Here is a 22,904-nt window from a genome sequence, read left to right as displayed (position 1 = left end):
ACTTCCTAATCAAATCACTCCACAGAAATAAATTTCATTTAAGTAACTAATATACGTAAAAGAGGTCAAATTCAACTGATCTCACTTCTCTACTTGACAGCAGCTGTTAGTGTTAACCATTCTTTCTTGAAACACTTTCCTACCTTTCTGTACATTTCGTGTACCTCCCATTTAGGTTCATTTTCCTTTATATGGTATGTAATGTGGAAGCTTTTCAAGACTTAGATATAGGCTTCTTCTCTTTCATTCTATAAAGCCCCTTCAACTATTTATTGAGGGAAAATTAAGACCAAATACTCTAAGGCATGCATTATGTGTATGAATTAACTTCTGTACACCTAGAACGGTGCCAGCTAGTTACCATCTCTAAGAAATATGACAAAATCCCAGTTGAGAAAGGCTGCTCTATAACCTCTCCATAGGCCTTCTTCTCCACATCCTGGTTTCAATTACTATCTCTATGGCAATTATCAAGTTTCTCTATGGTAATCAATCAAATTTTTACGTGTAGCTCAGTCTTCGCCACTGAACTCCATATACAAAGTGCTATTCGAAATCTCTATCATATTGTTTTATAGGTACCTCAAACTCAACAGGTCCAAAAAGAATAGTAAATATTCTTTTTTCAAACCCTATATTCTTTCAAATCTCTCTAGAATGCAAGTTCTCTAGAAATGGGGACCCTGTATTTCCTTTTATTATCATATACTCAGTGCCTAAAATGCTACCTGGTACATAGGCTGAAAATCAAAAATTTTTATTGAATGATTAAGTGAATCTAGTGGCTGCAGCCAGAAATAATATATTTGCAAAGTATTAAAACCACTTTTTGGCATATAGTAAATGCTCAAGAAAAGTTAAAGATTATTATCTTCTTCCACAATTTAAAGTAAGAGGCAACAGAATTATTATGAGTAAGATGTGAGGGCAGAGTTAAGAAAATTACAAAGAAACAGATCTCAGAAAAACAAGAAAAAACTTTAATCAGAGTTCTCTGAACACAGTAAGAAAAACCTCAGGGAGTAATGAAAGTCTTGCTAATGAAAAATAAAGAGCTATGTATTTCTAGTTGCTTATCTTACCTGACACTCTTCTCTGTGCCAAGAAAACAAAGAAGTATATAATATGACTCATTTCTTTAAAGAGTGTATAATCTAGTTGGGTAAAGGTAAGAAATATATTTTAAAAAATGATGCTAAAAAGAATGCTTCATGATTTCAGAGTTCCCATCAAATTATGGAAATTCATAATCACTCTTTGTTTCATATGCTGAAAGTGCAGCATTAGTCAAATTCTGATATATAATTCTAGGATAACCTAAAATAAGTTCATAAATTAGGATGACATGAACAAAGAAAGACAGTAGTTCTTTAAAGATGCTTTTGATGAATTAAAGGCACTCTTAATTAATAAACTGAATATAATATCACCTAAAAATTTAAGAAACTTTCTTACCATTAAAACAGTCTTGGAGGAATTACCAGGGTATCTGAGACTGAATACTCCCAAAGCCCCCAAAAAGCAAAAAAAAATAAATGTGGCAAGATTTCGAATATCTAGAAATGACTCTATAAGTGGTATTGTTCCCATGGTCCAATCGCAGCAGAGCTCTGAAGGGTTTAACAAAAGCCAAGCATTCACAGGAAGGAGGTAGTTAAAAGTTAGCTGCCTTGTAGGAGTTGGGCTTACAGCAGCTGGGTTATCAAACCTGTGTAAAGAATGAAAAAGAAAGTTATTTAAACTAAAACATTTTTTAAACACAAAGTTAATATATAACAGATATAAATAAAGTACTGAACAATAATAATAAAAGCAATATTCTACATGTAATCTTGTTAAACCGAAGACAAATATTTTTATGGATATTTCAGACTCTTGCCAAAGTTCAAACTGTCTAACCTTTATGAAATGCCTAGTTGAGAGCAATGATATTTATGAAGAACTGTTTGAAGGGCAAGCAGGTGATCTATTTTTAGTTTATTATTATGATTCAGACATGCATTCTATAATATTATGACATTCTGCAGAAGCACTTTCATTAAATTATGACCTTCTGATTAAAAGTCATAAGAAAAGTTTTATAAGATTCATTGTTGCATGTGTTTATGAATGCTTCTGAGAACACTAACCAATGTTTTCCTACATGAGACGTTTCTTTCACCACTAAGTGCTAATAAAACTTATGCTTCCTAGAAAGAATTACTATGTTTTTCTTTTGTCATGAACAGAAAAAACTATATTACCTATGGGCTTTTCCTCTTTGCTTAGACTTCTAGAAAGCTAAAAACCAAATTCCCAGTACAGAGGAGTAACTGTACCTATGTAACATTTTATTTGTGTTCTACTTAATATAAACTTATATCCTAGTTTATATAGGCCATGATACATTAAATGTACATTTCATTAATTTAGTCTATTTTCTGCATATTAAGTCAAATCATTTTTTTAAAAGTACATTTAAATGAATCATTTCAGATTTTTACTTCTTTAGGCTATGTTCTAAATTGTATTGGCTATATTAACATGTAGTCCTTTAAAAACCCTATTTCTCATTTTAAAATGAATAAGCCAATGAAAAATCAACCTCTACTACTTATTTGACTTGGTCTTCTTAAAAATATCAAATGGTTGAGAAAAAGTACACAGTTTTTGAACGAATAATATTTTCTAAACTTTCATATTTGAATATATACATATATGAAAAATACTAAGTCTTGAAACTCAGGACTTGAATTCTCAAAATAATCAACAGAACTGAATACAAAGCTTTTCCCCTGTAATCCACTTTCAGAGTTCATTTTAAAAAATTAACAGTTTATCTAGATAGGTGATTTAATAATTGAACTGCAGTCAAAGAGTACATGTCAAAGCAAGTCAAATCATATTACAATCAACCTCAAAGGGTAATAGAATAAAATTTATATAACACACACAAATACATACACACACACACATTTTTAAATGCTTACATTTGGAAAATATATATTTATAACATACCCCATACAGTCATCCACACACACATATACAAAACAAATACATTCACACCTATAAACCACATTTTCATATTGTAAAACTAGAGATAGAAAACAGTTGATTCAAATTTTCTGAAAGGAATGATAAACAGAACAAAAACACTGAAACTAATGAAGAAGGAAATATAAAATATCTATCTACAATTCAATTTATTTCCCATACTATCATGCTTAAATGAGCTGTTTAGTTTAGCATGGCTAGACTCAGAAATTCTGGAAGTTAAAAAGTAATTATTTTTTAAAGAAAAAAAATGCTGTTAAGAAGGATAATTATTACACAATGGAATACTACACAGCCATAAAAAACAATGAAATAATGCCATTTGCAGCAACATGGATAGACCTCGAGATTATCATACTTAGTGAAGTAAGTCAGGCAGAGAAAGACAAGTATCACATGGTATCACTTATATGTGGAATCTAAAATAATGATACAAATGAACTTATTTATAAAACAGAAACAAACTCACAGGCATAGGAAACAAATTTATGGTTACCAAAGGGGAAAAGGTGGGAAAGGGATAAATTAGGAGCCTGGGTTTAACAGATACACACTACTACATATACTGATAAAACAGATAAACAAGGTCCCACTGTATAGCATAGGGAACTATATTCAATACCTTGTAATAACCTATAATGGAAAAAAATCTAAAAAAGAATATATATATATATTTATGTAAAACTGATTACTTTGCTATACACCAAAAACTAACACATTGTAAATCAACTATATCTCAATTTAAAAAAGAAAAAGGAAAGAGAGAGAGAGAAAAAAAGGATAATTATGTGAAAATCACAAAGAATGTGTTGGGCATAAAAGAAATTATCTGAATAAAATTTATTCTAACCAGGGCCAGAAATGAACTATCATGGATAGCAACATGAACAATATTTTGGGCTTTTGTTTAAAAAAAAAGTTCTTGCATGTAACGTCTGTCACTTAAAACTGAATAGGGAACTAGTCTAAGTTTCCTCTTAAACTTTAGATAAGTAAGGTGAAATGGAATAATGCTAATCTTAGAGCAGGGAAAAAAACGATAAGAAGACTGTTAAAATTCAGTAAAACTTTTGCTTCTAGCCTTAAACAACTAAAAAATAGACAATATATATAAAACTTCTTTTTTTTTTGTGGTACGCGGGCCTCTCACTGTTGCGGCTTCTCCCGTTGCGGAGCACAGGCTCCGGATGCGCAGGCTCAGCGGCCATGGCTCATGGGCCCAGCCGCTCCGTGGCATGTGGGATCTTCCCGGACTGGGGCACGAACCTGTGTCCCCTGAATCGGCAGGCGGACTCTCAACCACTGCGCCACCAGGGAAGCCCTAAAACTTCTTTTAATATACTGAGTATCAGGCAAAGAAGGACAATACCTGATAGGAAAAAAAAACAAATGAGGGGAGCCCTACCTGGAGAGATTAGTACCTCAATAGAGTTTTTAGTCTGTGCAGCAAGAGAGAACCTGAGTGGAATCCACTTGGATCTCTGAGTTGAGAAGATAGAGCTGGGAGTCCTAGAAGTCCAGGGGGTTAGAATTAGTGGGCAGAATATCAGAGAGAAGAAAGCTGCTGAGAGAGAACTCAGATCTGTAGAGGATCTCTCTCCAGCTTCCAGTACTAATGAGAACTGATCAGCACACATATGTGGGGAAATACCTAGGGGACAGTGTAGTGGGTTGATTCATGTCTCCCCAAAGTTCATGTCTATCAATAACCTCAGAATGTGACTTTATTTGGAAGTAGGGTCTTTGCCAATGTAATTACAGTTAAGGTGAGGTCATACTGGATGAGGATGGGCCCACTATTCAATGACTGAGGTCCTTATACAAAGAAGAGAAAATACAGAGAAACAAACATGGAAGAAGGCCAGGTAAAGATGGAGCAGATTACAGTGATGCAGCAACATGCCAAGGAATGTCAATACCAGAAGCTAGGAAAGAGGCACAGAACAGATTCTTTCCCAGGGCCTTCAGAAGGAACCAACTATGCCTGACACCTTGATTTTGGACTCTGGCCTCCAGCACTGTGAGAGAATAAATTCCTGCTGCTTTAAGCCACTCTGTTTCTGGTAATTTGTTAAATCATATCTAAGAAAACTAATACAGTTAGGAAAATACCTTCTGAAAGGATTAGATAAACATTCACAAATATCAAATACAACTGGGAATAGTTCCTCAGCAGCCAGAGTGGAAATCCTCATAATTCATAGTCTATTGGTAGAGTGGTCAGAAGGGTCTTGTGTCAGCAAGGAAGCAAAATTAGCCCTATCCTAAATGCTACTGTGGTCTCCCAAAACAAAGCTTAAAAGCAAGACTTGAAGATGAAACATTTTTCAAATAACTTACATGCATCCCAGAACAATGGTCTACAATACAGGAATACATTAAGGTAAAGTTCACATATGGCACCTATTAAAAAACTACCAGGCATGTGAAGAAGTAGAAAAATACAATCCATGAGGAGAAAAACTATACAATCTAAATTGACCAACAAATGATACAATTAGTAGATAAAGACATTAAAGTACTGGAACATGCAGAAACATGGAATACACAAAAAAGGCCCCAAAAGAACTCAAACAGAGATGAAAACAATGTCTGAGATGAAAAATAACTAGAAAAAATTAAGGGCAGATTAGACTATGCAGAAAAAAGATTAGTAAACTTGAAGATACAACAAAAGAAACTATCCAAAATGAAAATGGGGAAAATAGCTTTGGAGGGAAGGGGAATAAACAGAGCATCAGTATGACTTCAAGAAGCCTAAAATACATGTAACTGGAGTCCTACAAGAAGAGTGGAGAGCAAAGTAAAAAATATTTCAAGAAGTAATTTCCAAAATTTATATAAAGTAAGACCTACAGATTCTAAAAAGCTCAATTAACCTAAGCATAAGAAACAAGAAGATAAAAGAAACATTAACTGAAAGTTTGTACCTTTTGCCCATCTTCACCCAAACTTCCAGTTATAAGATAAATAAGTCCTGGGGATGTAATGTACAGCATGATGACTGTAGTTAACAAGACTGTATTGTATATTTGAAAGCTGCTAAGAAAGTAGATCTCAGAAGTTCTCATCAAAAGGAAAAAAAATTTTTGTAATTATGTGTGATGATGGATGTTAACTAAACTTATTATGATAATCATTTGTGTGTGTGTGTGTGTATAAAGCCATTATATTGTACACCTAAAATTAATACAATGCTATATGTCAATTATGTCTCAATTTAAAAAAATATATAAGAAGAGAAACAATGATAAAGAGAAACTATTAAAAGCAGGCATAGAAAAAAAAAGATACTACATGCAGAGGCATAAAGATAAGGATAAGATTTCCCATTTAAAATAACACAAGCCAGAGAATACAGAGCAACATTTTTATATTAGTGAATGAAAAACAGTCAATGTAGAATTCTACACTCACGGGAAATATTTTTCAAAAATGAAGGTAAAATAAAGATTTTTTAATATACAAAAGCTTAAAGAATTCATCACCAGCAGTCCTACATGTCAAGAAATGTCAAAGGAAGTCCTTCAGTCACAAGGAAAAATGGTGCCAGATGAAAATCTTGATCTAACAAAGAAATGAAGAACACTAGAAATGGTAACTTTATGGGGTAACATAAAAGAATTTAAAATTTAAATCTCTTCCAAAGATAATTGTTGAAAGCAAAAGTTAACAATGTATTGTCAGATTTACAATGTATACTCAATAAAAATGTATGCAAATAGCACCAAGGCTAAGTTCTTATTTATAATAAGTTTATATATTTACATAAAAATTTATTGTATATATTTGTACTATATATGCTGACATTTATACTATATATACTTGCAATTATAATATGCCTTTCAGATAAACTGTGATAAGCAAAGGACATAAACAAAAAACCCTAAAGCAATCACTAAAAATACACAGCAAAGATATACAGCTAATAAGCCAACAAGGAGCTAAGAACAGAGTATTACAATATACTCAATTCAAAAGAAGAGAGAGAGAAAAAAAGGGAACACAGAACAGACAAGACAGAGAGAAAACGATTAGCAAGATGGTAGATTTACAACAAACTATTAATAGTTGAACCCCCCCATATAAAAGACAGATTATCTGACCAAACAAAAAAGGAAGACCCAACTATATGCAGCCTACAAGAAATCTACTTTAAATAATAAAGATATAGATAGATTTAAAAAGTAAAAGATAAACCATGTAACACGAACAAAAGATAGTTGGAGTGGTTACATTAATATAAGGCAAAATCAATGTCTTAGTAAAGACTACTACTGGAGATGAAGCTCATTTAATAATGATAAAGGGATCAATTCATTAAGAGGACATCACAATCCTAAACACTGATACACTTTATAATAGAGCTTTAAAGAACATGAAGCAAAAACTGATAAAACTGCAAGGCAAAATAGACAAATCTACAGCTATAGTCAGCGATTTCAACATCCTTCTCTCAATGATTAATAAAACAAGTAGACAAAACTCACTAAGGATATAGAAGACTTAACCAATTTTGGGGGGTCATTATCTTGACTGTGATGTTTTCATGAGTGTACATGTATGTCAAAACCTATTAATTTGTACATTTTATATATATGCAGGTTTTAAAAAAGTATTAATTATACCTCAATAAAGCTGTTAAAAAACCTCAATGTAAATTAAAGACTTTCTGGAACATTTACAATCACTTAAAATGCAAAGTTAAAAAAAAAAAAGATGGAAGAAAACAAAAGAACCAGAATATCATACCTGGTGAATACTGGAAGTTGGGATTGAATAACCTGGACTCTAATCACAACAAGTAATAGTGTACTGAACATCAAAACAATGAGTTTTATTAGTGTCTGCAGCATAGAAAATGGAATACTACCCTTTCCACGAAGAAACTGTCCAGCAGTAGTACATAATAATGGCAAAGTATACTAGAAAAGAAAAAAAATGTTTAAGTAACAAATAGCACTTTACTGTAATTTTTCAACAATTATCATACTTTCTAAATGCAAGATTAAATAAAAATTGACCAAAATTATAAAACCAACATGGAGCAAATGGTGGAGCTGATAATGAATAAAACTGAGCCCAATAATCTTATCCAATAATTAATTATACTGTACAGTATTACTGTGTGCTTTCCCAAGTTGCTTAATGGTTTCATTATTGAAACTTCCTTAAAAAACTGAAGGTATAATATAAAATGTTAAGAAATTTTCAGTGGGTATGAAGGCAAAACATGCTTGTTTCTTGCAAATTTTTAGTAATCATAATTGGTAAACAGACCAATTTATATAATAATACATTTAGAAAATAAGTTTATTATAATCTGATTCAAATAGGATAAAAGATAGCAACAAGGAAATTTAGATTTCTCCTTACCCCCTGGGCAATAAATACTTCATACACACAGCAAATTCCCACAACTGTTATTCCCTGCTCTTTACACAGTGTTGCAACAGCCACTAAAAACACTGTCAACGCGATAGGAGTCCACACTGCAATTTAAGAACAGAAAAATATAAAAACACACAAAACAATTTTATAATATCATAAAAGGATATTTTAAGTTAGATAACTATTAGACATTACTGAAAAACTTTACTTGTGATTCTATATTCACATTTGTTATTTTCCACTGACATACTTTATATTTTAAAACATATTGAAATGCTGTAATTTTTGCTTTATATATTAAAAAAATCAAGATATATAATTTGAACTAAAAAATTTTTGTGGACAGGAAAATTATCTAACCAAATGCTAACATTTAAAAACAAAGGTAGAGTGGCCAATCTGGAGAAGAGAAACTTACAGGGTTGAGTGTGGTAATTAATGAACTATCAATTTGAAATGAAGATAAATACCTGAAATTATCATAGAGGTACCTATATACTTTATTATATCTGTGAGTAATTAAAAAAAAAACTTGAAAGTGAAAAATACTGGGCAAACTACAGTACGATTCTTACTAAAAAAAGACTATAAAAACTAAAACATGTTAGCAATAAGCATTTAAATCAATACTATTCTTTAAAAAATTTGTAACAGAATATTCACAAGTTCTATTTAAGTGGAAAACCTACTTCATCAATTTTAAGTAAATGTCTACTACTCAGTAGTAATTTGATTAAAGAACCATGAATTGTGAGAGTAAATCTGGATCTACTACTAACTTGCTTTGTGATTCTGGGCAACTTTTCTGAGCTTTAGTTTTCTTATTGGCAAATATGATTTCTAATTCTTTTCCAGTTTAAGAAATATATGGTACTTTGATTGTGTGACCTCAGTTTTTATTAAGGACATTAATCAAAGTAAACTCAAATAACTGACTTAAATCCAGGTATAAAAAAGAACAGAATTCATGAATCTAATACATTTTTCTTTTGTCACTGGGCTTCATATAGAAACATCTGTTTTTGAAATCATTTTCAATTTTAAAATACTCTATAGAGTAACATTACCGAAAGGAAAAACAACTGGAAAAAAAAAAATGAGAACACTATTGGAAATACTAAGTATTGATATAATAGTATTCCTTCCTCAAAAAAGTATCTCATATTCTAGTTAGGCCTAAACCATCAATATTAATGTAACAGATTATATCAAGGGTTGAACTATCCTGCTAAAGTCACCAAGAAATTCACAGAGCAAAGAAATTAGTAGATGATTATTTACAAAACAAGTTGAACCTAAGTTGGACCTTGAAGGATATACAGGACATGAAAGAATTGGGAAAGGGGTATGTATGAATAAAGGGAATAGAGGAGGGAATAAACTTGGCAAATGAATGATACAGATGATACAGAATGGTATGCCTGAATGGGTATGCACAGATTAAAAACTAGTGGGAAACAATGGCCTTGAAAATAGGTATATTAAACAGTTTATATAACCAGTTTAGCATATTTCATTGCATTTCAATCACCTTATGGGATATGAGGGCAGGTGCAATCGTACTCATTTTTAAGATGAGGAAAGAATTTTGAAGGTTTAAAAAGAGTCATGCACAATAAGGAGACCATGACTTTAACTTGGTTCTTCTGATACTAAATTCAGAGCTTCTCACTAATTTGTATTTTCACTCCAAGGAAGAGAAATCAAACAGCTGCCTTCCAAGATGCTGGATTCAATGTAAGCAACTAATAGTTCTAATAAAGGCAAACGTTTTGCTGAAACCAGTCATTTCAGTTCTTTGGTGACTAAATTACTTTATGAACATATACACTTTGATTTTTATAATCAGGTCTCTGTGGCTAAAGTTACCATGTGTGATTTTGTCCAAAACAAGTACCCCTGCTAAATAAGTTGACACTGAAAAAAAAAATACATGTATAAGTGTAATCAATTTCAATCATCAAAATCTATTCCAATTTCAAAATATGTTTCCAAGCTGACTTTACATGTGTAAAGGTACACACCTTCAGTAATCATGTATTTAAATAGTTATTTTAAGTATTTACTGCATTTGTAGGGGAGAGAGATAACAATAAATAAATATTTTTTGTCAAATGGTGACCTAAGTATTATAGAGAAAAACAGAAAGTGAAGGGAAATAAAATGGAGGGGGGAAAATGAGTGGTGCTACTGATGACATTTGAGCAGAAACCTAAAGTAATGAAAAATCAAGTGCAAAGGGCCTAAGATGAACGATGCTTGTGAAAAGGGTGCGGGACATGAATAACCCAGAATTTGAAGTGATTAAATAATTACAAATTGAAAATCTTTGCATAGGACAAATACCTTAGATAGAATGGAGAATACAAAGATGATGACAGAACTGTGGTCTCAGGAGTGAAATAATGAAATGTGGCGTACAAAATACCATAGCGGAAAAGAGGACAGGGAGAGGTCCTGAGCAAGTTTCAGTATGTTTTCAATTAGAATTTAAAATATATTATATTCATTCACCTAATCATTTCCTCAACAAATATATACTGAACACTCACTATATACCAGGAACCATCTAGGAAATGGAGATAAGAAAGTGAGAGAAAGTTACCTACTCTAATGAAGGTTATATCCTATTGTAAGAGAACAATAAATGGGTTAAAAAAATTATGTATTTTTAGATCAAAAATGAGTTTTATGAGAAATGTAGGTTAAAGGGATAGAAAGCAACATGATTTGGTTTTTGTTTTGGTCAAGTGGTAAACTAGCATGACCTGTTGATCTGTTAGCCCCTTTCCCCAAAATCAAGCCTAGAAAGATTAAGTGAGAGGAAAATATGGCTTCTAAGATATTAAAAACAAAAAAAGAGAGAAATTCCTGGGCATTGAAGGTTATCTTAAACATCATGTATGTTTGCATGGGTGTTTCGAGGGACTACATCTAAAGCAGAGAGTGAGAAGATTTTTTTTAAACGTTTTTCCTAGCCAATCCTGACTGCCCTGGGTAAATCATTATTTGCGCCTTTACTGTAGAAATCTGCAGCTACCGTAGGTTGTGGGTGTTCCAGGGATTAAATGAGAATACTTCCGAAGCCCTGCTGGGATAAGGAGTAAGATTTTTTTTTAAAGGTACAAAATGACCAACCACTCTTCAGCAGTCTCTTCCACCCACAGACCTTCCATCTAAATGCAGGGGGGTGGTAGACTGGCCTGTTCTTAACGCTGATTCTCTTTAAGAGACTAGAGCAGGTAGTTGGTAGAATGGTAACAATAGTGATCAACAGTGGCCCTGGGGAACCTGGAGATCTCCACCCTGGATTTTAATGAGTCACCAGATGGACAGAGTGGCGCTGGTCTTTCTCTTTATCACTTTCTCACAGTGGTTGATAACTTTCAGAGAACATGTGGCCTGAGCTCACAAGCCAAACTAAGTAGATACCTGAAGGGTACCACAGTTATAAAAGAGAGAGCACAAATATAACAACATACATGACTAATTAAGAATTAACTGAAAAGACTAAGAATTTAAAATAAGTAATTCTAAAGGAAAGATACTGGAGTTATAAAGAATATGAAATCATTAAAAAGGACCAAGTAAAATTATTAAGGATCAAAAATATAATAAAATGAAAGGATATTTTAGTTAGAATGAAGAACTTCTCTAAGAGGGAGACCGTTGAGCTGAGGCCTGATGATGTAAAGAATATAAATGAAACAACTATGTGAAGATCTAAAAGAAGAAAATTCAAGAAAGAGGGTACAACAAGTATAAAGGCCAGTGCTTCACTTGTTTAAGAGTAGCAAGAAGGTCTGCTTGGCTATAGTGAAGTGACTAGGGCAAAACTGCAGGAGACATGTTTAGAGAGATAGGCAGGAGCCTGATCATGGTCTTGAAGTTCACAGTATTTTCTAAGTTTATCATTCATGTTTTGCTTAGGATGGTATTTAAAGATGATATTAGTTTGCTATTCTATATTAGCTACTGAACTACCTCTCACTGCATTACAGGCAACAGGAAAAATAGGGACACCACTTCCTATGAGCCAAGTACTTCTTTAAATCCCTTAACATGCTTAACTCAACTAATCCTTCTCAACAGGTAGGGACTATTATTATCTACATTTTATAAAGAAACTAAAGCACACAGAGGTTATGTAATCTGACCAACATAGTAAATGGAACTACTAAATGGTGGACCTGAAATGTGAAACCAGACTCCAGAGTCCATGCTTTGAACCACTATGTTATACTGAACTCAAAACTGTTTTAAGAAGGCATTGTGCATATAGCATCAAGAGGGAAACCTACTCATATTACAAATCTAAGAAGCTGTTTAACTAAATTGCTTCTCTCTTGAAACTCTGTTTTCATACATACAAAATTAAGCTCCTTATCATCAGTGCCTTGGGTTTATAGTGAGAAAATTCTCCAACAACACAGAAAAAAAACTCAGCATTAAATTTTAAGATTAACCAAGTACAGGTTAAGGTCATAATGCGCTTCACAGTATGTGCCCTTTCATGCACATTGGGCCCACACTCTTAAAAAATCATTTTATTGCCTGGAATTTGTTTTCTGACATCATTAGCGCTAATGGGTTAATGTATACAAAGCATTTTCCAGGGTGGGCTACATGGAGGGGACTCATTAAATAGCTGAACTATGATCAACACATAATAAAAGTTATACTCTAACAGGCTTTTAACTTTGCCTAAACAATACAATTCATAGCCTTCACATGTGTTACCTATATAAAGACAACTGGAGTATTGGTACTTCATCATTTACAGGTAACAGCAAATGGAACTAAGAATGATCCTAAAACCCTTATATTCTAGGGAAATTTTTAAAAATTAGATCAAATAGAAACTGTTAGTCATGATAAAATATAAACTACAAACAGTAATTTTTAATATTGACAATGTCACATACTTTTCTTATGTCCATAGATGCTAAAGTGCAATAGCATGATATATAAAGATAAATACCAAAAATGGCATATGTTTTATAAGAACCACTTGAAGTAAACAGAAATTACTTGATCGAGTTTTATAGCTAAAGTAAAAACTTAAATGTTAGACATTTACCTATGGAATTATCTGGTCCTTTTGATTTGGTATACGACAAAAATGCAGCTAGAAAAAAGATAGATGACAAAAGTTCTGCTCTTCCTACAACACCTGTTACCTAGAAAGGGAAGGAGAGGGGTTCATATTAATAAAAAGCATCTTGAAAATTTAACTATAATTGTAACAGCAGTTGAATTAGAAATTAAACTGCCATAACTTTTCAAGTGCACATTTCTGTTTTTTAAGCATTCTTTGAGTGCCCTCATGTGGTGAATTTGTATGTCTTCTATAAAAGTAAATTTATCAGTGACTGTAACAGTTCTTTTATTATTCTGGAGTAATTATAGACTCAGAGGAAGTCGCAAAAATAGTATAGAGAAGTCCTGTTTACCCTTTACCCAGCTTCCTCTGATGGTAACATCTTACACAATTATAGTACACTATCTAGATGTAGTTCTTACATGTTTTCTTAAAATACAAGTGTTCTTAAAATACAAAAATATAATAAACTCAATACATTATAGCTCACAAATAAACCTGCAAACTAAAATTTAAAAAGACAATAAACTTTAAAACATCCTTTTAAATTCAAAAAATTTAAATATAAAGCCCCCAAATCCCTTTAAAGTATTCTGAACTCACTATAAAACTTAAAGCAACCTATTATTTTTGTAGCTGTATAGAAAAATGTTCAGCTAGACACCAAAAGTTTCAAGATACTGGGAGAGACGCACAACTCCCCTCCAACACATACATACATACACACACACACACACACACACACACACACACACACATACAGACACAGACACACATACCCCGGCAGAGTTTAAGCATACAGACTCTTGTTTAAAATTGAAAGCTTGTAACAAAGCAACTGAATAGAGTCCTCTTTGCTCTGCTGAGAGGCAATTCTGGAGTCTCAAGATTACCAAGAAAAATACAGTTATAGTTTGTGAATGTGCTGGTGATGAGCATATTGGCAATAGTAGAGACAGCTCACAATTTTTAAACACATGGCAATAGACAATAAGAAATTACTGAGCATCATCTGTTACGATATCTGTCCATGTCTGCATGTATTTTGATAAATTTTCATCCCTTACATAAGTTTCTCTTATTATTTTCTGTCCTTTGAAACAAAAAAAAAGCCAAGTTGACAAATATTTAAAATCTTTATTCATATAAAAATTAGCAAAGAAAATTACTGTATTCATTTATATTTTACATCACTAAAGTTGAGTGATTACATCTTATGTTCTTGAATAAATGTTTGTTTCAAAATTTGTTTTAAAAAATTTTACATAGTAGGAAAGTTAGACTCTACACTAATAAGTTAAGACACTGTACCAATAGGAGTCTTCAAATACTTGGATTAAAGTCATGGTTAATTTTTTTTTTCCTTAAAAATATATACCATTATAGACACGTATAGGAATAATGCAAAAAACATCAATTTATAGTTTTACTTACTGCTTCTGTGTGTATTGGGTGCACTGCAAAAAGTAAAGAAGCAATCACACTACTCCGGTTATCCAGAAAGAGTTTGCAGACTTTAAGAAATATCACACTAACCACAGCATGAAAAATCATATTTAGGAGATGATATGACATAGGTTTCAGTTCACTAAACAAATAATTTAAGCGAAACGTCAATACTGTTAAGGGACGGTAAGACTTGTGGCTTCTCTCCTAAAAGGAAAAAAGAATCATCAATCATTGATTATTAAAGTATCTCGGTCCTTCTGGGTACATGAACTAATCACTGCTTTTACTACATTTGGCTGAGAAATAACAGTAAAATAATGAAATGCCCCAAGAATAATACAAACATAAAAGATAGCTCTATGTGGGTTTTTTTTGTGTTTTCCTATTTCCTTTGTACAAAAACAAGGCAATTTCATCTCTGATATATAGTAGTCAAAGAATTAACAGTAAAAGAAGACCTAACTACTAATTCCTCTTCAATACACAAATTTAAAAAAGTAGGACAATAGTGATATTAATCAAGTTGTAGCATAGGATTTCTCTCCAAAACCGGCTACCCAAACTATTACCAATACAAGCATTCATGTAACTGCTGGCTAGATCTTCAAAAGAAAACATAAGAACAGAATGCTTACCCAGTGCAGTTTAAACAATGATGACTCAAAAAGGTACTGTCTAGTTGTCTTTTGAAACGACACCTCCATAATGTATAAACCTGAATATATTAAACCAAACATACTACACAGAGAGTAATACAAGAGCAAAAACTTTCTTAGAGAATGGATACCTTTGTTATTGCAGTCTATATTGGCAATAAATCAAATTCTATGTGAGGTACTGAATTTCCTTATAAACTAAAAGTTATATTTAACAAGAAATATTTTTACTCTAAGACAAAATCAAACCAGATTTAAGAATAAAACACACAAGTTAAAAAGATATAAAATATTATCCTATTTATTTTTTGTAATTTTTTTTTAAGATGTTGGGAGTAGGAGTTTATTAATTAATTAATTAATTTTTGCTGTGTTGGGTCTTCGTTTCTGTGCGAGGGCTTTCTCTAGTTGTGGCAAGCAGGGGCCACTCTTCATCGCGGTGTGCGGGCCTATCACTATTGCAGCCTCTCTTGTTGCAGAGCACAGGCTCCAGACGCGCAGGCTCAGTAGTTGTGGCTCACAGGCCTAGTTGCTCTGCAGCATGTGGGATCCTCCCAGACCAGGGCTCGAAGCTGTGTCCCCTGCATTAGCAGGCAGATTCTCAACCACTGCGCCACCAGGGAAGCCCTATTCTTGTAATTTTTTATAAAGGCATCCACACTCACCTTCTTTGCTCTCCTACTTCTTACCATATTTTGCTGTAACTCTGGTATATAGCTATAGACTTAAGCCTGCTCATCCCAATAGGGAACATTAGGAAGCACAAGAAACAAACAGTTCCCATTTTGAAATTAAAAGCATTGTAATAACTCTGTCTGTATTCACTATACACAACATGAGTGCTATCTACCTAGAATGCATTTTCCTGCTTGGCTAATTCCTGTTACATCCTTCGAATTTCACCCCAAGCATACAAAATTGTTTTTAAAGGCAATGTATTGAACTGAAATGACTTGTAACAGAAAGCAGAAAAATGTTGTAGAAACCTTTTGGTTTCAAACCTTTCAGGTCAAAATCTAATGACATGATTAAAATCAAAATAGATATTAGCATAAATTGGGGGAATGGACATATTTCTAAGAGTCTCTGGGGATAAAGGGTATGGGTAGAGGGGAATAAATTATCTAGAATATATGTTATAATAGTACCATATTTTCCCCTTGTTATCAAAAGACTTATTTCTTCTAAAGGCTAGAATTCGGTGAGAATAGGAAAGGTTGCAGGAAAATAAATAATCTGCTTATTTAATAAGAAAAAATATTTGTTTGTGACGAGAGGAATGAAAGATTCCATACCCCTCCTTGAGAAGCTTCCAGATTTGGAGAATGCAGAAAGGGGCCAAGAATGACAAATGACAAAAAGTGTTATATGTTATGTTATGTTTATATGTTATGTTAAGTTGTTAGCACATAACAACTATGTGCTATGTACTACAGACAGATTAATTAATCCTCAAGGTATTATTCTTTTATAGATCAGGAAAATGCCTCAGTCATCTAAAAGCTGTGTTCCCACCTATTTCACACAGCTTTTACATGATAGAACTAAAATTAGAATCTATCTATATGATCCCAAGCTAACAAAGATTTAATCCAGTGACCTTCAAAATAAAGTTACTGGCAAAGTAAAAATATCTCCATAAACATGAACTAAACTTTTGGGTTCTCAATATAAAATCAAATTAAATATTAGGTAGGAGATATGGCACAAATTAAAATTTTTAATAAATCATTTTTTCTGCAGAAAAGTAGGCAATATGTATACTTAGCATTTTTACCCTTAAAGTCTAATCTATTTATATTGAAGTTACATATATTTTTAAATGGTTAAATACCACAAGCAGTCATCTCTTCTGCCTGACTCATAAGAGAGAAAAAAGAGAAATAAATTCAGTTAGATTTGTGTTACGCCTACTGTTCTAACACATTTGGTTTTTACACACATATATTATTTTTAAAGAGATTAAACCAAGGTACACAACCAAGGAAAGAATCAAGTACTATAAAAAATATGATCACATTTTCAACTTCCTATCTAATTTATTACAAACATGTCTCGTATAAAATTTTTGAGGAAAAAAATCCATAATTACTATGATGATGGCAATGCAATGTTGATAAAAAATTAGGAATACTAAACTACCGGAATAATTTAAAATCTGAGATACATATAAGTAATATATACTTACTTCAGACATAGGGGTTCCCCAGAAATCATTCTGAAATAAAGTTTTTAAAGGTGTAGATGGATGCAGGTCTTTATTATCCAGTATTGCTGACACATCATCAAAAACAAAACCACAAAAGAGGCTGTTCCAATAGCAAGCAGCAACTACGCCTATTATTAAGGTTACTTCTTTTAGGTTAATATCAGCCATCTTTTCCACAAGCACTTGTGGACAAAATCTGGAAGGGAAAATCATGAAGATAAAATGAAGTAAGCAACATTTTTTTCTCTAATAAGTATAGTTTTAATAGAAGAATGAGCAAAATAAAGATAGAATGCTAATTCTCACAGAGAATTAATTCTTTAAAGCTCAGTTCAAATTCCATCCACTTAAGGAGTATTAGCTGACCACCTCTCCATAGTCCTAACCTAAGACAGAATTAATTGCTCTTTCATATGTGTTTTCATACCTCTAATACAGCCTTTTATCACATCACTCAATCTTTAAACCTATCTCTTTAGCTAACTAGATAGTGAACTCCTTATCAACTGTCACAGGTCAGGTCACCTGGGAAACAAATATATATAAGATATCTAAAAAAAAACCTGGCATGATGTGCTCCAGCAGTATCTAAATGAATCCTTGTGGGAAAACAAATACATACTTAAAAAGACACTGATCATGGGTTTTCTGAAATGTAAATAAAGCTGTTTAAGTACCTTATGACTATAAAGATCAACTATTACCTAAATCAGGAGTCCAAACTTGTAGCCTGAAGCCCTGTTCAGCTTGATCAAAAACCTTTTAAACATATTTGTCTTGCATGCCTTTATGCTAACTGTATACTAGCCAGTTTAACTACTGTTCCTTTATCTTTTACTGGATTGAGTTATTTGATGGACTTATCTTATCTGCTTGGCCCCTGAGGCATAGGAGTAGTTTATGAAACAGATATAAACTATGGTTTTTCTTCTTCCCATTGCAACAAAAGCTTTTAATCTAGAGACAGGTCTTCATACATGACAATTCATAACTAAGTCATTGCTTTAGAAAAGATTCAGTGAGGGAATGTTTATAGAGTAAAAAGAACTATATGAACTGGAGGATACTGGTGAATCCACCCTACTATAAAAATAAGGTTTGAAGGTATACTCTAAAAAAACAAGCTGATGAGATACTTTTCTAGCTTGAGTAGTGTCATTAGTATCACTTTAGTGTTATCACTTGTGGAGGGAAGAATAATGGTCCCCCAAATATGTAAATCATCTGAACCTGTGAATATGTTACCTTACAGAGCAAAAGAAACTTTACAGGTGTGATTAAATTGAGGATTTTGAGATAAGGAAATTATCCTAGATTTTCTTGGGTGGGCCAATTCAATGATAAGAGACCTCACAAATGAATGAGGGAAGCAGGAGACTTGAAAAAGCAGAGGTCAGAGTGATATGATGGCTGCCTGTGGGCCACAAGCCAAGGATTGACAGCAGCCTCTAGAAGCTGGAAAAGACAAAGAAACACATTCTTCATTAGAGCTTCTAAAAGGACCACAGCCCTACTGACATCTCAATTTTAGTCTAGTGAGATCCATTTTGGACTTCTGGCTTCCAGAACTGTAAAATAATAAATTTGCTATTTTAAGCTACTACATTTGTGTTAATTTGTTATAGGAGCAATAGGAAATTAATATATCACTCACAGAGCCAGAAGATCTGGAACCAGAGATATATCTGCAGGAATTCTTGTCAGATCAGAGAAGAATAAGGTAGAGACCTTAAACAAGATATGAGCTGTATAAGTATATATATATATATATATACACATAAACACCTATGGGAAGGTATTGAAGTTTCTTTAGAATGAGACAGAAAAATTTCAGAATACATTAGACTTTTAAAAGAAATGTTAAACTGAAACCAACAAATCAGAAAGGAAATTAGCTGTTCCTTTTGAAGAAGTCTGGTTGTCAATTAACAGAAAAATTACCTAAGAGTTTATCTTGAATCCAGAAGAAATTTATCATCTCTAAATGGTATGGTCTTGTACACATTATTATCAAAAAAAAAGTTGATGGTGTGTGTTTAAAGATTGGAGAGATCTGGCTCAACTTCTCAACCACAGTAAAATGACAGTCAATATTTTTTTTAAAAAGGAAGGCTATAAATTCACAAGGATAAAGACAATTGGAGAGGAAACCACAGCACATTTTGGAAGCTGGAAAGGTAAAATGTTTAATAAGTGACTCAATAGAGATCAAGAAAGTGAATCCTTACCTGAAGGGGGAAAAGCTAAAAAGTTTTCTGCACTCCTGCCGGCATCATCTCAAAAACTGATGCCAAGGATCTCAGGAAGTAGGGCTAGGAACAGATGGACCTCCCAGGTGGGGCAGTGGCTAAGAATCTGCCTGCCAATGCAGGGGACATGGGTTTGATCCCTGTTCTGGGAAGATCCCACATGCCGCGGAGCAACTAAGCCTGTGTGCCACAACTACTGAGCCCTTGTGCTGCAAATACTGAAGCCGGCATGCCTAGAGCCCATGATCCACAAGAGAAGCCACCGCAATGAGAAGCCCTTGCACTGCAATGAAGAGTAACCCTCGATACCCTTCTTAGTATAGTTTTAGACCCTCCAGCTATCTTCTACCAATTGAAAACAGAATCTTATAAAATTTTACAACACTGGAAACAAAGAGAGGGTACTAAAAGCTTCCAGAAAGAAATAATGCAGGTTCCATACCAAAGGTTACGAATCCAAATAAATCACTTTTTTTTTTTACCAACAACGTTAGAGGCTGGCGGGGGGGGGTGGGGGGGTGAAATTCAGAAAACAAAAAGGGAATAATGCTTCAAATTTCTGATGGATAATAATTTCCACCTTAAAATTCTATATTAATAAACCCAAATTTGCCAAGTAGAAAGTAGAATAAAAATACTTTAAAACATTCAAGGTCTCAAAAATGTACCTCTAATGTTCTTCTTCTCAGGAAACTAATAGAAGAGATACCCCAATAACATGAGGAAGTATACTAAGAAACATAAAGATAGGGAAATCAGGAGATAAGGGATGCTACACAGAACTATAGCCATGCAAGCAGGTCTACTACCCAGGCAACAATGAGATAGGTCAGCACATTCCTGAATGACAGTCCCAAGAGGATATAACTGACAGAACACGTGATGTGTTTAAACACAGCATAAAGAACTATTTTCCCTTTAAACTGTGTGTGTGTAATTGTAATTCAGAAAAACAAAACAAGTCAGGATATCCACCATCGGGTAGTGAAAATCAAGTCTTGTGTATGGGGTCAGAAACCTCTCAGGTTGGGGTGACAAACTACTGTTTGGTTAAATGTTCTCACAAAAAGAAACTTTAAAATTAATAGAGGAAAAATAAGTAAATTAAAACTATGGTTTTAATACTTTGAAATTATATTTGGGTATAAGATATATTTGATTTTTAGAGTACATATAATGTTTAAGAGTATTTACATAGGGCAGACAGCAGAAGCAAGAAGAACTACAATCCTGCAGCCTGTGGAACAAAAACCACATTCACAGAGAGACAGACAAGATGAAAAGGCAGAGGGCTATGTACCAGATGAATGAACAAGATAAAACCCCAGAAAAACAACTAAATGAAAAGGAGATAGGCAACCTTCCGGAAAAAGAATTCAGAATAATGATAGTGAAGAGGATCCAGGACCTCGGAAAAAGAATGGAAGCAAAGATTGAGAAGATGCAAGAAATGTTTCACAAAGATCTAGAAGAAATAAAGAACAAACAAACAGAGATGAACAATACAATAACTGAAGTGAAAAATGCACTAGAAGGAATCAATAGCAGAATAACTGAGGCAGAAGAACGGATAAGTGACCTGGAAGACAGAATGGTGGAATTCACTGCTGCAGAACAGAATAAAGAAAAAGGAATGAAAAGAAATGAAGACAGCCTAAGAGACCTCTGGGACATTAAACACAACAACATTCTCATTATAGGGGTCCCAGAAGGAGAAGAGAGAGAGAAGGGACCTGAGAAAATATTTGAAGAGATTATAGCAGAAGACTTCCCTAACATGGGAAAGGAAATAGCCACCCAAGTCCAGGAAGCGCAGAGAGTCCCAAACAGGATAAACACAAGGAGAAACACACCAAGACACATAGTAATCAAATTGGCAAAAATTAAAGACAAAGAAAAATTATTGAAAGCACCAAGGGAAAAATGATAAATAACATACAAGGGAACTCCCATTAAGGTTAACAGATGATTTCTCAGCAGAAACTTGACAAGCCAGAAGGGAGTGGCATGATATACTTAAAGTGATGAAAGGGGAGTACCTACAACCAAGAATACTCTACCCAGCAAGGATCTCATTCAGATTCGATGGGGAAATCAAAAGCTTTACAGACAAGCAAAAGCTAAGAGAATTCAGCACCACCAAACCAGCTCTACAACAAATGCTAAAGGAACTTCTCTAAGTGGAAAACACAAGAGAAGAAAAGGACCTACAAAAACAAACCCCCCAAAATTAAGAAAATGGTAATAGGAACATACATATCGATAATTACCTTAAATGTGAATGGAGTAAATGCTCCAACCAAAAGACACAGGTTTGCTGAATAGATACAAAAACAAGACCCATATACATGCTGTCTACAAGAGACCCACTTCAGACATAGGGACACATACAGGATGAAAGTGAGGGGATGGAAAAAGATATTCCATGCTAATGGAAATCCAAAGAAAGCTGGAGTAGCAATACTCATATCAGATAAAATAGACTTTAAAATAAAGAATGTTACAAGAGACAAGGAAGGACACTACATAATGATCAAGGGATCAATACAAGAAGAACATTTAACAACTAGAAATATATATGCACCCAACATAGGAGCACCTCAATACATAAGGCAAGTGCTAACAGCTATAAAAGAGGAAATCGACAGTAACACAGTAATAGTGGGGGACTTTAACACCTCACTTACACCAATGGACAGATCATCCAAAATGAAAATAAATAAGGAAACACAAGCTTTAAATGACACAATAGACCAGACAGATTTAATATTTATAGGACATTCCATCCCAAAACAGCAGATTACACTTTCTTCTCA

The 22,904-nt window shown here is 33.4% G+C and overlaps 1 protein-coding gene across 1 annotated transcript in view; it reads right to left on the bottom strand.

The window, feature by feature from the left end:
* Positions 1-22,904, bottom strand: part of TMTC3 (transmembrane O-mannosyltransferase targeting cadherins 3) — a 64,786-nt gene that overhangs the window by 32,933 nt on the left and 8,949 nt on the right. Inside the window, exons 2-7 of the mRNA XM_082849409.1 lie at positions 17,819-18,035; positions 14,960-15,178; positions 13,505-13,604; positions 8,410-8,525; positions 7,786-7,958; positions 1,456-1,708 (exon numbers count right to left, since the gene is read on the bottom strand). Of these exons, the coding sequence (XP_082705535.1) occupies positions 1,456-1,708; positions 7,786-7,958; positions 8,410-8,525; positions 13,505-13,604; positions 14,960-15,178; positions 17,819-18,007 (1,050 nt within the window). The 5' untranslated portion in view covers positions 18,008-18,035. The remainder of the gene's footprint in view (positions 1-1,455; positions 1,709-7,785; positions 7,959-8,409; positions 8,526-13,504; positions 13,605-14,959; positions 15,179-17,818; positions 18,036-22,904) is intronic.

Source organism: Leucopleurus acutus (genome assembly GCF_964270905.1).
Source record: "Leucopleurus acutus genome assembly, chromosome: 11".
Lineage (NCBI taxonomy): Eukaryota > Metazoa > Chordata > Mammalia > Artiodactyla > Delphinidae > Leucopleurus > Leucopleurus acutus.
Note: the sequence above shows the minus strand (reverse complement) of the source record. Positions and strands in the feature narration are given on the sequence as shown.